Genomic DNA, 17,934 nt, shown 5'->3' on the forward strand with positions numbered 1-17,934 from the left:
CGCCGGCGGGGGTGGGCGGGCGCGCCGGGCGGCAGGTGTCGGCGGCGTCGGCATTCGGCGGCGATGGAGCAGCCCCGGGGAGCTGCGGACAGCCTCTGGCGCTGGCCCCACGGCCTCGGCCTCCTCCTCCTCCTCCAGGTGCTGTCGCCCGCGACCCTCGGTCAGGACCGGCTGGACGCGCCGCCGCCGCCCGCCGCGCCGCTGCTGCACTGGCCCGGCCCCGTCGGGGTGAGCTGGGGGCTGCGCGCGGCCGAGGGCGGGGGTCCGTTTCCCCGCGGCGGCCGTTGGCGCCGCAGCGTGCCCGGCGAGGACGAGGACTGCGGCCGGGTCCGGGGCTTCGTGGCCAGGCTGGCCAACAACACGCACCAGGTGAGCGGGCGCCGCCCGGACTGCGAGGTGCCGCCCCAGGCCCCTCGAGGCCGCCTCTCCCCCCCGCGCAGCGGGGCCCCTCTTTTCTCCCCCGCGCGCCTCGCGTCTCGGCCGAGAAGGAGACCCCTGGCCGCTCTGGGGCGCGACCCCCCACCCCCGCGCGCCCCGCCCGCGGGCCCGAAACTGCGGCGTTGGAGTCGGGCTCGGGCGGCCCCCGGGACCCGCGGCGGGCAAGCCTGTGTTTCGTCACAGGGCAGAGAATCTTAGACTTCCACGGCATTTTTTTTTTTTTTAAGTTGTGAAAATCTCGAGTGTCATTGTTTTCCGTCTGTAAACAATCACGATTCACTAACACTAATGCGTACCAGGAAGCTGGAGGAATAATTACCTCTTAAGTGGTTGGAGAAGTTGGGCTGCGCAGAAGGCAAGGTGTGCCCTCGCTGGATCAGTACTTTCAGGGTGTCTAGTCGGATGTTCAGCAATCCGAAAAGCAGTTGCTAGACGTCACTTTTTAGACGTGTGTGTGTGTTTTCATAACTAAAGGTACAAACAAGCTCGGAAATGAGATGACAGTATATGTGTGATCTTCTTACTTTCTTCTTCACATCTGCCTTTCTGTCGCCCTCTGGCCAGGACGGTATTTCCAACAGTTCAGATAGACGTGCAGAGATTCTGCTTTGGGCCAGTTCCCAGTCAAAAGTCTTTCAAAATCGAGGCAGTTCTTCTAGCCGTGGGGACAAGCAGCTCAACCTTTGTACACTTCTGGGTTGACAAGGCCAGTTGTTAGGGATGTCCTGCCTCCTTGCTTCAGTATAACTGGGGAGTCTTCCTCATGTTTTTCTAAAATTAACGATTTAATTGTTATTACCCACATGTGCATAATGTATTTTCAATTTAATGTGTTTTCTTCCTCATATTCTTGCCTGTTTTCTACACTTTATTTTTCATGATTGTGCTCTTTACTCTCTCAAAGAGAGTTGCGCTCCGTCCTCCACTTATCCTTGTATTGCTCTATCCACATTCCGCATCAGCCGAGCCTCAGTCTTCCCGTGGACTATCTTTCTCCCTCTACTTGGGTCGTACTTGTTATCTGTGACATAATTCTCACATCCGGGACCCGGGACACTCACAGTCAAGGCACCAGGATGCAGAGGTAACTGCATGAGGCCCAAGCAGCTGCATAAAGGTAGTCAAGCTGGTGCTGACGGGTGGAGCAGTTTTGTTCAGGTTGGGCACACATAGGATGAATGATTTTACTGGGAAGTCTTCCTATTTGATGAGGGGAAAAAATAATAATTGTGTGGATTTCCTTCTCACGGTGGGGGGTTGAGCAAGACTTTACAACACTGATGCTTAAATTATCCCATGACTACTTCCTTCTTTGTGCCAGCCAGACTTTGCATTCTCATTCTACATTTCAAATTCCTCCTTTGATGGATGGACCCACTTTTAGTTCCGTTACTATTCCTGGATTTATTCCTTTAGTCAGAGTCTTCTCTGGTTATTTTGGATTGATATGTTGCTGCCAGTATATTGATTTAAAGCAAAAATTTGAGAAAACTGGCTCAGGGGGCTCTTAGGCCAAATCTGCTTGAGAGCAGATGTGAAACCATTCGTTCTTTGAAGTCCATATGTGAAGAAACCTCCCTCTATTTCTTTAATTTTATTTAACTACAGTTTCCAATTGTTTTTTTTTCTACTATATTTTTTTTTCATTCTTCTTTCAGTGACCTCATTTAAAATAGCTATTTTTGTATTTGTTAAGTATTTATGGTCTCTCCTTCAGGGCATCTTTTTTGTAAGTTTTATATCTGATGAAAAGTAGAGCCATTGTTAATAGCCTTCACCTTAAAAATGGTTGGATAAAGCTCTTAGAGATTGTTTCCTCAACCAAGAATTGTTATCTGGTTGTCTGCTTTGCTTTTTAGTTCTCTAATTTTATAAGTCCTACAGAACCATATGAAGAGCTCTGGTAGTTTTGTATCTCTTTATAAACAGTGTGAAAGAAAAGTATCAACATGGCAAACAACTTATCAGAAATATTGTATACTTTTGTATAGCTGGGGAGGGAAAATGCCATTTTCCCTATAAGGATTCAATTCTTAGGAAAAATCAAAGGTTCTTGAGTCTCTTCTTGTTTCTTATAAATTGATGCTGTTCGTTTTGAGCTACATTAATTCATATAAGCAATATATGTGAATGCCAGTCAAACACCCAAATCTGTGCTAGATGTTGGGCGTGCTGAAGATGCTCCCACCCCCAACGATATTTCACACCGAAGAATGAAAAGCCCCAGAACATTTTAGCAGATCTTCTAGACCTGTTCTCGTGGCTTATTTAGCTTATGGGAATATATTGGCGTTTAATTAAGCTTCTTAAAGTAAAATAAAACTAAAGCATGATACTGCTTTTAGTCTTCTGGTTTTAGGAGATCTGTGCCCTACTAACTCAGGCTTCTGCGTTCATGAAATCCAACAGATCATTCTCTGGCCTTCCTGTTTCTCTGGGAGATTTTCTTTCACATCCTTCCTCTACTTCCCAATCTATTGATTTTAAATCTATTTCAAACGTATTGGACACTACATGTTTTTCATATAGAGGTTGCAGGGATTAAATGCCCATATTTTAGGATTTGAAGAAGGACAGAGAAATATTTTCTTTTCTATTTATAGTACTATAAATAATTTATAATAGCCTCATGGGAAAGAAGGTAGAAGTAAAAATATTGGCTATTCCCTTAGGGAATTGCAAATCAAAACCACAAGGAGATACCATTTCACACCCACTAGAATGGCTATTATTAAAAAAAAAAAAAAATGGAAAACTACAAGTGTTGGAGAGGATGTGGAGAAATAGGAAAACTTGTTCAATGTTGATGGGAATGTAAAATGGTACAGCTACTGTTTGGTGGTTCCTCAGAAAGTTAAACAAAGAATTATCATATGATCCTGCAATCCCACTTCTACATATATACCCAAAAGAATTGAAAGCAGGGACTCAAACAGATATTTGCACGCAGATGTTCATAGCAGCATCAACCCAAGTGTCCATCAACCAATGAATAGGATAAACAAAATGTGGTATATACATACAATGCAATATTATTCAGCTGTAAAAAGGAATGAAATTCTGACACATGTGACAACATGGATGAACCTTGAAGAAATAATGTTAAGTAAAATAAGGCAGACACAAAGGGACAAATGTTGTATGATCTCACTGATATGGAATAATTAGAATATGGAAATTCATGGAGTCAGAAACTAGGATACAGATTACCAGGGGCTGGGATGGGGAATGGGGAGTTAGTACATAATTGGTATAGAGTTTCTGTTTAGGGTGGTGGAGAAGTTTTGGTATGGATGGTGATGGTAGCATAACATTGTGAATGTTACACTGAATTGTATATTTGAAATCTGTTAAAGGGGAAATTTTAGGTTGTTTACTGTTATCAGATTAAAAAATTTGAAAATCTCTTAAACCTGTACAACACAAAGACAACCCTAATATAAACTATGGACAATAGATAATAGTATAATTATAATATTCTTTCATCACTTATAACAAAGGTACTGCACTAATGAAAAATGCTAATGATAGAGAAAACTGTGGAGCGGGGCATATATGGGAACTCTGTACTTTTTGCATGATTTTTCTGTAAACCTACAGTTGCTCCAATAAAATATATATGTATATAGACTGCTACTAAAAACAGACAGCAAAAGAGATGACCAGAAAGCAGAGAAAGAAAACAACAACTTGAACGTTACCAAAAATTATGCTCCCTAATTTTGTTCTGAGGGTTTGACATATACTAGGGAAGGGCAGTGTATCTTAGTGGAGCTGGCTCTGGGGCCAGCCTCTCTGTATTTAAATCCTGTCTGTGTTTTCTTCGGGAAGTTACTTAACTCTCTCTCAGTTCCAAATGTGTAAAATGGAGATGATAAGAGTACTTATTTCATAGCGTGGTTGTTCTAGTTTGCTGATGCTAACAGAATGCAAAACACCAGAAATGGATTGGCTTTTATAAAGGGGGTTTATTTGGTTACACAGTTACAGTCTTAAGGCCATGAAGTGTCCAAGGTAACACATCAACAATCAGGTACCTTCACTGGAGGATGGCCAATGGCATCTGGAAAACCTCTGTTAGCTGGAAAGGCACATGGCTGGCGTCTACTCCAAAGTTCTGCTTTTAAAGTGGCTTTCTCCCAGGACGTTCCTCTCTAGGCTGCAGTTCCTCAAAAATGTCCCTCTTAGTTGCTCTTAGGGTGTCTGTCCTCTCTTAGCTTCTCCGGAGCAAGAGTCTGCTTTCAGTGGCTGTCTTCAAACTGTCTCTCATCTGCAGCTCCTCCCTCAGCTTCTGTGCATTCTTCAAAGTGTCCCTCTTGGCTATAGCAAGTTCACTCCTTCTGTCTGAGCTTGTATAGTGCTCTAGTAACTCATCAAGGCCCTTGCTGAATAGGCAGAGCCACACCTCCACAGAAACTATCCAATCAGAGTCATCACCCACAGTTGGGTGGGGTGCATCTCCATGGAAACACTCAAAGAATTACAATCTAATCAACACTGATAGGTCTGCCCACACAAGATTACATCAAAGATAATGGCGTTTTGGGGGACATCATATATTCAAACTGGCACAGTGGTTGAGTGTGTGTGTATTTATATATGTATTAACTCACTAGAACAGTGTGTCTGGAACATAATCAGTATTCAGTAAGCAGTTAGCTATTATTTTTATTATTAGAGATCATTTAAAAGTGCCCTTTTCTGAGACTTAATAAATCACCTTGCTTTTGCTTTAAACTTAAAATGTCATGCTATGCTTATAATTGATTCTTTCCTTCAGATGTTTGGAGTGTTTATGACTTGTATAACCTTTGTACAGAAGAGAAATTGAGCAAACCTGGAAGATTTTATTAATGCTGGTTGCTAAGCTGGGTTGTTCAAAACACTCCTCCTACAAGCACCCTTTTGGGGGTAGGCATGAAACTCTGTCTTAAAGAAACAGACGAAATGCCTTGGCCGGAGTCATGGTGGTGGCTGACATAATTTCCTTGCTTCTCATTCCTGTGTTCAGAACATTTGGCGATTTCCTTAAAACTTTTTAAACTTATGATTAATAATGCCAGGAACTTGTTGCTCATTTTCTCTCCTCTCTCTGCTCCTGTCACTGACTACTTCTTTACACATAACTTCCCAACTTCTTCCCCAATATCAAAGGGTCTGGCTTCTTAAATAAGCAGGCCCTGGAGAGAGGCTTGTGTTGTTTAGGGTGTCACCTCCGAGAAGAATGTGTGTGTCTGCTGGTGCTGGCAGGCCTGAGGCCAGGCCGACAGGACCGAATGTGGGAGGCTGCGCGGAGCTGCTGCTCTTAACCTGTTGTGGTGGTGCCAGACCTGTAACTCCTGGAAATCCTAGGGCAGCGCCTTGACTGCCTCAGAACTCCCTACAGCCACATTTATTCCAGAATTTAGCCTCCTCCCATACCACTTTGCCCAGCACCCACACCCCATCTTCTAGCTTATTTAATCTTCTCTTGAATCCTGTTTCTTCCATTCATTTTTGGGTCAAGGAATATGACTTCTGTAGGGTCTCCTTTATGGTTCTGTTTGAGCAGAATGAGCAGAACCCTTCTGAAGGGTTCTCTCCCTCACAGCGCACTAGGCAGTCCTTTAATCCACACAGGGATGTTAACAGGATGTCTGCATTGGAGATTTCAGTAAGAAGCGTCAGCAGATTTGCAGAAGTATAATTTGTCCAGGGGAAGGGTAAGTCTTCATCTGAGGTTTGGTTGGGGTGAGGGTAGAGAGCTAGCCAGGTACGACAAATGGCCGGAAGGGAACACAGTGTAACAAAAAATTGGGTAAGTTCTCTGCTGACTCAAATATTTGGCTCTGTGCGTGGTGATCTTTAATTAGAAGTCTATCTGCGTCTCATGTCTGTTTGTGGAAATAATTGGAAGAAGGCTTATGTTCTGGTCAATTTCTAATGGCTGTTTTCTTTTTACAATGATAATAAATAAAACGACAATAACCGTAGACTCTCCATCCGGCTGTTTTGATCTGCTCTTTCATGTCAGGTTCACAGAAGCGGTCAACAGTTTCTTCTGCACTCTGCTGATTCCCATCAGCTCCTGTCAACAGGTGTTGGGGTCTCAGTGAGTGACTTCAGAGACTGTGCTCCCAACTTTGTCCTAGTTGGCCTGTTACTCTCATGCACTCATCATCCAGGGCAGTGCCTAGCACCGAGTTGTAGTGTCAGAGCAGGAGAGAAACATTTCCTCCTCTCCTTCCCCACTCCACTCCTCAATTTCTGTCTTTACAGAAATTGAACTGTGTTTTGAGGCTGGCGAAATGATGTTCAGATGTTTTATGTGACCAAGAGGTCCGAATCAGGTAGGACCTCTCATGTGAAGGCAGACAAAGCCACTGAATTTAACATGTAATTAAAGATGCAACTTTTCTAAAAAGGGCTGTGTGGCATCACCTCCAAAAATAATATGAAATAAAGATATTGCATTATGATTTCTATTCAGTTCCCTCTCTATCCCTTTGTAACCAGTGTGCCTATTGCATATTTTACCCCCTTTTTAAAAACGTGGTGAGCTTTATTCTTCCCACTGTGTGGCCTCGCTGATCTATAGGTAGGTGGATTTGAGGAGTAATGGGGCTTGAAGAACAACCTGATCAATTTCAGCCAGTTCTAGGCAGCTTTTTGGTATTTTTATGGTGACTGCACTCACAGTTGGGTTAGTAATACGTGGCTTTCAGCTAGTTGGGGTGAATGAATCTTTGTCACAGACACTGTATACCGATAAAGGTTATTAGGTGAATGCTAGACCCATTTTTTTTTCCCCAAGATTGAGGCTCTTTTTCCCTCTCCCTCCTATACCCCCAGACTCAAGAAACCACAGTAATAGCAAAATTTTTCCATTCAGAACCTTGGTGTTCTGCTGGGAGAGTTTTTCTCCGAATATAATTTATTTTCTGTTTTGCCTTTCAGTATTTGGCCCTCATCCTCATCCACAACATGAGAAAATTTTGGACTAGATTTAAAGTGTCTTAAAAAATTCTGTGATTCATATGAAAGGAAGAGGAGGCCAGAGAGTTGTGATCACAAGTGTTTATTGGTTGAGTCCAAATTTAGAAGAAAATTGAAGCTTTTCTGCTTCCCAGGTGAACTTGAACATAGCCTGGATTTCACGTCTGGGGGTGATTTGTTACCACCTACAGAGCTTGCTTCAGTGAAAATGAATGTTCTCAGAGATAGCAGGAATATTCCTTTCATATGGTTATGATAGGCATTTGTCTCTAATTTTTTGGGTAATATTTCATTATTCCTTGTTGGCTAAAAAAATTAATGCTAAGAAAAGCTACTAGTTTGGATAGTCCAAAAGCAAACCCAGTAGATATGTTTAGAGGTGAATGTGTTTCTTCCTTCCCTACAGTATGATGCCAAAACAGGGGCTTTTTTCTTCCTTTTTTCTTGGTCTGCTTATCACCAGTGTATTCAACCTTGTGCTAGTTCGAAACTTAGGTGTGATTAATTGGCTTGATTTATTTTCATTAGGAAAGAATGCTTTATACCTTTGCTCTTTCTAGGACTTAGGAGTATTCTCTCTCTTATGTTTGCTTTTGTTGGGCATTTTGTTCTTTTCTTCCTGTATCTTCTAAAGATACAAGTTCTTATATTGCACTTGAGCCAGTTTGCAAGTCTAGTTCAATAGCAAAATTATCCCAAAGGATGATCCATCTCAGTTGAACTGGGAAGGGAAATTTTAATTAACTTTAGTATTTCCCAGACAAGGTAGATCAACTCAAATGTCTAATACCTGTAACTTGAAATAATACTGGATTCTGAGAATAGATATGTTGCATATAAAATTTGAAAGAGAGATCTCAGTTTCCAGATTTGAGTCCCGGGTGTGCTGCTTTATAGCTGTGTGGTCATGGACAAGTTACTTGACTTCTCTGACCTTTATGGTTTCTTTCTTTCTTTTTTCCTTTTTCTTTCTTTCTTTCTTTCTTTCTTTCTTTCTTTCTTTCTTTCTAAACTAGATACAGTTCTTAGGATTGTTTGTAGAGTCATTATTAAGTTTTATCAAAATGCTTTGTTAAATGAAATCCATGAAGGGGGAAAACCCAAGGCATATTCAGGGTGGCAAATGGAAAGTTCATGTTGGGAAGAAGTAGTTGTTGAGGAACTTTACTCAAGTTTCTAGGAAAACATATAGGGAAGTCAAAAAAGATAGCTCTTTGGGGAAATGGAAAGAGAGGAGAAGCATGGCTGAGGAGTTTGGCATTAGAACTTATTGCTGAAAATGTTTTAAATTGAGGCTAGAGCTAGAAAAACCAGAGGTGGAGATGGAGAGCTCAGAAGAGTTGTCCTTTCAGGGGTAGCCATTGCTGTGGGCTTGGAGGTGTATGTGGAATGGGAATGCAGAATAGAGGGCAGGGCAGTCTGCCTTTTATACTGTTTCAAGTTCTAAAGGTTCCAAGGACCGCTTTGGACTCCAGGACCTTGCTAAAGGAGAATGTGAGCCAAGGCATGAGAAGCCCAGGAGCTATGAGCTGTCAGATAGTGATGCCCATTAACAGATTTCTCTTCTGAACATTTGTGAACAAGGATAAGGTTGAAATCTTGCAATAATGTGCTTAACAGTTTGGATCATAGATTGTTAGGCCGATGAGCTGGTCAGATTCCTTCCTTTGACTGATAAGGTTAAATAACTCGTTTACGGACCACAAACTGGGAGTGGGACACAGATGTCCCAACTTGGTGCTACATTTGGAAGTACTTCATTGAGATGTCTTAAATCAATGTACTTATCTTTAGGGATAAGTCAAATAGTTGTGAAATCTATTCTTCCAGCAAGGTTGCAGTAGACAGAGCACAGTCTTTCTCAGTTCTCCATCCTGTAAAATGGAGCATTATCATGAGGCTCCAAAGATAAGGTGTTTGGGAAAGTTTCAAAAATCTTGAAGTACTATATTTGTATGACTTGTATAATTTCTTAATATTCCTGTTGATCTGTCATAGCATCCCCCTGAGTCCTCCTCCAGGACCCACTTGTCAACCAAATGATGCTAATAAATACAGCCCTTGAACTAGCTCCAGAGGAACAAGAACATAAAAGGAGACAGATGAGGCATAAATGTATTTGTTTTTTTTTCACTTGGCAGGGCTGGGTGACAGGCTTGGGTGGGGGTGGTGAGAATGAAAGTGAGTCAAGATCGGCATAAATGTAAGAAGCATATGTGTTCCTTATTTAACCTTCATGATTGCATCAAATTTTTAACTTGTTAGTATGATTGATAGTCTCTGTGTGTGATGGTGGGGGTGGGGGTGGGCAGTGGGAGACCATGATCTCAGTTGTCAGACAGACTTGGATTCAAACTTCAGTGATGACTGTGAACAGATTGATCTCTCTGATCTTAGTTTTTTCATCTATAAAATGGAAGTAATAGTATCTGTCTCCTGGGGTTACCATGAGGATTAAATAAGAGAGCATAGGATTTAGCATGTATTTATCCTTGGTTGAGGGTTTCTTATGTTGGTTCTCTCCACAAACCTTTGGATACGTTACCAATCAGATGCCCAAATATTTGTGTGTGTGCTTTAAAAAATTTTTTTCATAGCTGTAATATTTATATAGAATTTTTATGAATACTCACAGGAGCCATATCTGGATTAAGAAATATATACTATTATATCCCCCACCCAAGCCTCAGGATAAAAAAAAAAGGGGGGTGGTTTGGGGGAAGGACTGCCTACTCGAAGTGTCTTTCTTGATGCTATTGTAGATGGAAGAGAAGATAATATTCCCACCATCATCTGATACCTAGTCATGTAGTTATAATAGTTCTTCATATATACTGTTATTTACTTATAGTTTTAAATGATTTTCAATTATAAAAATATGACTACTTTTAATAACTTTTTCTACTCCTTCATTTGGCTTTAGTTTATTAGAGTTAGAAACTGCGGATTTAAATCGACAGCTCTGAAATAGTACCTTGCCTATTTCATCCCCATTCATTAACTGTGCAACCGCTTTTAGCTTGTACTATGCAGTTCTCTGTGAAGTGTTTTTTTTTTTTTTTTTTCTTTCCTTCTCTGTGAAGTTTTAAGAAATAGTAGCAAGAAATGTGATAGGTATTAATCATGAACTTTGCTTGGAAGGATAGCAGATCAGAGTACTGATGGAATTATTTTTTATTGTGGGCTTATCTCTTTAACCTAATATTTCATCATTTCCTGGCTTATGCTACCCCTTTGTTCTAGTTAAAGTGGTCGTCTTTCCAGTCCATTAAGCCTGCATGTGCCTGTAGCTCCTCCGTCTTTCTTCTTATGGTATTCTGCCTGTCTGAATGCCTTTGAAGCTTGGTTGGTTTTTCTCTTCTCTTCTGCAATATTTAACTATGCCACGAAACCCAGCACTTACTTATAGTATTCTGACTTGTATTCAGTTTCAGTTGTGTCAGTTTTATTCCCCAGATTGTAAATTCTTAAAGGTAGGGACCAAGCCTTGTACTTCGACTTCTTCTACCACTCTCGCTTCACACAGTGCTAGAGAAAGAGTAGTCGTTAAATACTATACACTATTATGTAGTCCGGAATCAGACAAACATGGGTTTGAATCCTTGCTCTTGCACTTACCAGCTGTGTGACTTTGAGCAAATTACTCAACCTCTCTGAGCCTGCTTCTTCATCTATAAAGTGACAGGTGGTGGCTTATATATAATAAGTGCTCAGTAAAAGTTAAATTCCATTATTGTTATTCATTAATTCAGCGATTGTTCATTGAGCACCTGCCATGTGTTAGGCACTATACTGAGTCCTGGGAACGGGTTTGGAACAAAACAGACAAGATCCCTGCCTTTTTAGAGCTCATGAACCAATAGAGAAAACAGACAGTAAACAACTATGTAATTATAAATTTGATAAGTACCGAGAAGAAAAAAAGTAACTACAGGAGAATAATAGAAGTCTTCTTACACTGGGGCATTAGGAAGGCCTCGCTGAGAAATTATTTAAACTGATGAGTAGAATTTTGCTCCTAAAGATGAGTGCCAGGAGGAGTGTCCCAGGCAGAGAGAACAGCATGTTCAAAGGCCCTGGGACCAGAGAGGGCTTGGTGTCTCAGGGGTCTGGAGGAAGGCTAGTGTGGTTGTGGCAGAGGGCATGAGGGGGTTCGTCCCCACGCTGATTGGTGGGACTGTGTGCCTTTATGTTTCCGTTGTAACTTAGCTGACAACGAGCGTATCTCTTTGTCACTTTCTTTTCTTTGAAATGGAACTAAGATGTAAAAATTAAATACTAAAAGTTTTGAAATTTATTGGGCATAATTAGCAAATTGTTCCATGTGAGTGAATTTTTCATTAAGTAAGCTTGCTCTTTTAAGTGCCTAAAGTTTTTTTTTTTTTTAATGGGCTCTTTCTAAAGTAATTCTCTGCCTTCTTATTGAACACTAAGATTCTGGATCGTTAAGAAGAGATTAAATTATGCTCTACCGTGATTCACATGATTATAAGGTATTCTGATGTTAATGCCTTCAAGAGCTATAGAGATATTTGGGGCTATTTTCTCCCACTCCAAACAGCCCAGATTTATAAGCTCAGTGCCACTGTCTGCTTGTTTAGATTATTTTTTTCCTTCGTAACAAGGATATTCCCCAGGCGATATCCTGTTACTTCCTCCTGCTGTGCCTGTCTGTCTATAGGTACAGCCATTTCCAAATTTAAGAAAGCAGATTACTAATTTAGGCAGTTCTAACAGTTTAGTAAATTGAATTAGAGTGATGGTCTGCAGGTTTTTCCTAGAGGCTGACTGCATGGACACTTAATTGCATGGACAGTGGCTTCTCTTTTCCTGCCCAGAGGCCTCCGTTGCTTCCTTTCAGCAAGCGTCCAGGTTTTTGAGGTTTCTACATAATGGAGCTTGCTGTTGTCCTCTCCTTTTAATACTGGAGTGTTGTGGAGCACGGAGCCGATTTTTTTTTTTCTTTTTTCTTTTTTTCACCTATACATAGCAGTGGAAAAGCAAACTGAATGGTTAAATTATTGATGAGTCATAGAATTTTAAAGCTTGGAGGGCCTGGAAAGACCACTGCCCCAGCTCCCTCCCGTTGGTGGTAAGGCCAGGTTGCACTGCCCAAGTTGACACAGCCTTAGGCAGAGCTGGAGATACAGCTCAGGCCGCCTGAAAATTAGCCCGGTCTTCTCCTCTGCATCATTCTGCCTCTCAGAAAAACTGAATAACTGAATAGCTTTGAAAGCTTATACAATATTTTATCTTTAGCTTCTTCATTTCTAAGAATAGTCTCCATGAGAACTAGAACATGTGTGATCTTATTTTTGGCCCAGGTTTATGATCCTAGCAGTGCCTTATTTAAGAGAACTGCATTCTGCAAAGATTTTCTTCCTGCCTGCGCTAGCACCACCCAGGTTGTACTCCAGCTTGCTCTTGAGCATCACTGTGCCCCCCACCCCATGTTCCCTAGTTGGGGTTTGGAAGCCTAATCCTAAATTCCCAGTACTTAGGGCAGTACCAGTACTTGTCTTCATATCATATTTCATTTGATTCTCTGTGAGTAAAGGAGCATAATTCAGTTTTACTCCTGAGGTAATGGGTTCCCAGGAGGGAAAATGTTTTGTGCCTACTTTCCCAACCATTTGGACTAAGCTCTGTGCCCTTTTATAGTTATATTTTCACTATGCCAGGCTGTCTTCTGTAGATTAAATGTCTTGCATGTTTAGCATTACATTTGAGACTTCTGTAAGAAGTTTGTTTATAGAGACTAAGTTCCGTGGAAGCAGAATGTGTATTATCACCACTGTTTCCCCAGTGCCCCAAATAGGATCCAGCTCATGGTAGGGACAAAGACGTAGGTAGAAATGTAGGAATGTGTGTGAAGAATGTCCTCATTTAGTTCGCTCCCTTCTTTGCTTGTCAGAGAGGCTGTCCCTGATGGTATGATGGTCAGGCCTTGCATGTATAAGTGGCCTTTAAAACCAGGGCCTGCCGTGTGAAAATTGACCCATGCTCAGTTGTGCCAGTGTTCCTTCTTTCAGTATTTTACTTTGGATCAGGCATGTAACTAAAGATAGCCAGAAGTTTCTCATTACTGAATTTTTTCCAAGCTACATGGACTCTTGGAACCAATTTTAAGTTCTTCAAGCTATAGTGACAGTAATTAGACTTCTAGTTTAATTAGATATGAAGACAAAGTTATTTCTGTGAAGAATAGTGGTTTTTGTGGCCTTTCTTCATTTCTGTACAAAACCAGGGATTATTCACATGACCACAAAATGGGCATTTGTGTTAATTCATGGTCTCCAAAATATGTGGCCTCCTGCTTTAAGGTGGTAAATGGGTGGATGGGTCTTGCATCATCAGCTATCACAACGAGTGTATTTCAGAGAAGGTAGTACAAGCTGTCCCTTACTTTCAAACATAATGAGTTCCTGAAAACCTCTTTGACAGTCAGGTGGCAACTATAAATGCGAGCCAGTGACTCCCTACTGCCTAGAGCTGCCCTATGGGGCTGGCCATGTCACCAGGGACCCTAGAAATCCCTGTTGGACAGGTGATAAACAAAAGGTCAGGTGTGGCTCTGAGTAGATAGCTTAGGGTATCAGTGAATTATGATGTTAGGGCACAGCTTTGGGAAGTCTACGTGAAATCCAGACCACCTATGTCAGTGTAGCTCAGTGTAACAGGGGCTCCCTGACCGACCTTGTAACCTTCTGTTACATCTGTTAGCCAGTATAATAACAAATAAGAATAAACTGACATGATCTATCTGTACTTTTTATTCCATCCTTTCGTATAAACTTTTTTCAAACAAATGTTTTATTTTTGAAAAAACTTTTTTTTTTTAATTTTATATAGTTTTGTTTATTTTTAAAAATGTTTCCTGCACACCAATGTTCATAGCAGCGTTATTCACAGTTGCCAAAAGGTGGAAACAACCTAAGTGCCCATCAACAGATGAATGGATAAACCAAATGTGTATATCCATACAATGAACTATTCTTCAGCTGTCTGTAAAATGGAATGTAGTTCTGATACATGCTTCAACATAGATGAACCTTGAAGACATCATGTTAATTCAAATAAACCAGAGACAGAAGACAAATATTGTATCGTCTGGCTTTTATGAGATAATTAGAATATGCAAAGACACAAAATTAGAAATTAGAATACAGTTTAACAGAGGCAGGGAGGGTATGGTGGGGAATGGAAAGTTAATGTTTGATTGCTACAGAGTTTCTGTTTGGGGTGCTGGAGATGTTTTGGTAATGTTTAGTGGTGATGGTAGCACAATACTGTGAAATGTGTTTAACACCAATGAATTGTATACTTGAAAGTGGCTAAGATGATTAGTTTTAGGTTATGTATATTACCAGAATAGATCTGTACAGCACAAGGAGAGAACCCTAATGTAAATTGTGGATTATATTAATAATATAATATTGTTTCATCAATTGTAACAAAGGTTTCATACTAATGCAAAATGTTAATAATAGGGAAAACTGTGTGTGAGAAGGGAGGGAAAATGGGAACTCTGTACTTTCTGCTTGATTTTTCTGTAAATCTAAAACTGCTCTAATTTTTTTTAAATGATCCTTGATAATTGGGGGTGGGATGGGGAGTAATTCAATCACTCCGGAAAAATTATAAGAAGAGTGTAAACATCACCAGAAATTCTACCATTTAGAGACAGTTGCTGTTAACATTTTGAAGAACATTCTGCCAGAGACCTTTTTAGCCATAAATGCACATACGATTTTACATGCTATTCTTTAACCTGCTTTTTACTCAACATTTATGAACATCTTTTAATATCAGTAAATACCTAAAACATTTTTAATAGCACATGGTATTTTTTTAATAGCATAACATAACTTATTTAACCAAGCTACTATTCCTCACCTGTAAGACCTGGGTAAACTAATATCTCATAGGGTAGTTAAATGGATTACATGATCATGTGTGTAAAATGATTAGCACGTAATGGGATTGCATAAAAGAATGTTCTTGTTCATGGGAAGTGTATATGTGAATTATAGTGTTTGTTCAAGGATGTGTGCAGCTAGCTCTCATATTCAGAAGACAGAGTAATAGATGATGGATGATAGGGAGGGAGGGAGGGAGGGAAAGAAATAGTGATGTGACAGCATGTTAAAGTTGGTGGATTGGGGTATTGGGGGAGGGGGGTCAGGGTATGCTGGAGTTCTGTGTATGGGGTTTGTATTATTTTTGCAACTGTTCCTATAACTTTGAATTTATTTCAAAATTAAAAAAATGATTAGCACAGTGGAGCGCATATAGGAAATGCTCAATAGGTGCTATTTGAATGAACATCAAAGTATATAATATCTTTTATAAAGATGTGTAACTATCCCCTTATGACAGTTTTATAAGAGTGGGATTGCTGGGTCCCATGGTATGGGTATTTTCAGTTCTGACTATATCACCAAATAGCTCTCCAGAAAAGCTGAGCAGTTTATATTCCCACTGACAGTGGACAAAGGTACTCCGGTTTTCACACCTTCACCAGATGTGTTTTGTCGAGCCTTTTAATCTTTGCCAGTCTACAAGATGAAAAATGTCATTACATTATTTTTCTCTGATTTTAGCGAGATTGAACAGCTTTTCATGTGGTTATTGTCCATTTCTATGTCCTTTTACAAATTGCTCGTTCAAGTCCAAGTCCTTTGCCTGTTTTCCTTTTGAGGTCTCTGCATTATTCTTACTGATTTGAAAACTACATTAATCCTTTGTCATGCAGCAAATAATTTTTCTGTTTTTTTTGTTTCAACTTTCTCTTTGGTATTTTGCCATTTAAAGTTTTTTATACAGTCAAAATAATTCTTAAGAGGTCTTGTTTTTGTTTCATTCTTTATAAAAGTTTTCTCATTCTAAGATTGTAAAAATAATCACTCATACTTCTAGTCTTTTTTGATTTAACTTTTTTTACATTTAAATCTTTGCTCTATCTGGAATTTATTTGGGGATAAAGGTAAGAAAGGAGTTAAGAATACAGCCTTTTAACATCGTGAAGAGCTCAGCACTGAGGGGCTGCAGGAACTATAGACGGAGCAGCAACAAGAGGTGGCTGAAGAGATTTCTTCAGATGAGGAGGAGATAAGGGAGGATGTCCCCAGTTCCTTGATTAAAGAAATGTGTGCAAAATGGGCAGAATTTCAAAACTTCATGGAGAAGCACCATCCAGACAAAGCTCTGACACGCAGAAATGTGAATTTCTTGAATGACCAAAGAATTTCACATTTTTGAGGAATTCTGAAAAGAAGACGGAAGCAGTCCTCATTGGTTTTCAGTCAAGGTAACAGAGTGTGTCAGAGCCTGTGGTGCAAGTTGAAAAAAGGCAGAAAAGAGAAAGAACTCCTGAAGTGCAAGTGCCTGATGTTCTATTGGAGGGGACTCTCCTTCCAAGCAACGCTCCAAGTAACCTCACTTCCTCACCACTCTCCTCCCACCATCCCATTAGGCCATGGACTGTTCTCAGTATATTTATTAATTTTAAGGTTTATTTCTCATGTAAAGTAATGATATACAACCAAATCTTTTACATATTGCCTTAAGAATGTCATTGTCTTTGGTTTGGGAATGCATTAAATTTATTTACATTATTAAAAAAAAAAAAAAAAGGAATACAGCCTTTTATTTTTTCAAAATAGCCAGTTCCAATATTCTTTATTATGTAAGCTATCTTTTACCACTAACTTGAAGTGGTAGCTTTGTCATACACTAAAAGAAACCTGACTCCATTACTGTTTTGTTCCATCAGTCTATCTTGTTTATTCATCTATGCCAGTAGCAGTTTTAATTATATATATATATATGTCATATATATATATATAATTTTAGATTCTTTGTTTTACTTCTTTGTCTTATTTTCCAAAATAGGAGTGCTTAAGGTATTTATGACACCATGTTAGGCCCTTGATGAAATAAATGTTTAGTGCCTGCTAGCTTCTGGAAGCTTGTATTTGCCAAATTATTTGAGTCAGACTGGTTGTAAGAATGATTCCTTCTAATACTTGAGTAGCCACATGAGTCTTTGTACTTGTATCTCTTAGGGACATGGGAACCTTTAAAGTACTTGGTAAATGTAGTTGTTGCCTTTGGGAACACAGTTAAGATCTTTGGATTCCTGAGGCAGGCTCCTACAGCTTTGTCCACTTGGAGTGCTAAATCATGCAGGGCGGTGGGCATCAGTGGGTCACGGAGACAGCATAAGAAACCAAGGCAATCTGCACATAAAATAAGGGGCAGGCATTAAGAGTATGTCAGAACAGTAACATTATAATATGCTTCCATTAATTGTAACAAAGGCAATAGATCAAAGCTAAATGTCTATAAGAGGGGGATATAAGGGAGGGGTACAGGATTCTTGGTGTTGTCGTTGTCTGACCTTTTCTTATTTTATTTTTATTTTTTTCTCTTTTCTTTTTTTTTTATTGTTTTATTCTTCATTTATTTTTTCTCCTCTTCTCTTTCTTTGCAGAAGAAATGCAAATGTCCTCATATAGA

The 17,934-nt window shown here is 40.1% G+C and overlaps 1 protein-coding gene across 4 annotated transcripts in view; it reads left to right on the top strand.

Moving 5' to 3' along the window:
* Window positions 1-17,934, top strand: part of SORT1 (sortilin 1) — a 72,097-nt gene continuing 54,163 nt past the window's right edge. For 2 of the 4 annotated variants that reach the window (XM_037826460.1, XM_037826461.1), the window contains exon 1: window positions 1-369. In XM_037826460.1, the coding sequence (XP_037682388.1) occupies window positions 64-369 (306 nt within the window). In that variant the 5' untranslated portion in view covers window positions 1-63. The remainder of the gene's footprint in view (window positions 370-17,934) is intronic. The other 2 variants (XM_037826462.1, XM_037826463.1) reach the window with 1 other exon arrangement.

This window comes from Choloepus didactylus, chromosome 2 (genome assembly GCF_015220235.1).
Source record: "Choloepus didactylus isolate mChoDid1 chromosome 2, mChoDid1.pri, whole genome shotgun sequence".
NCBI lineage: Eukaryota > Metazoa > Chordata > Mammalia > Pilosa > Megalonychidae > Choloepus > Choloepus didactylus.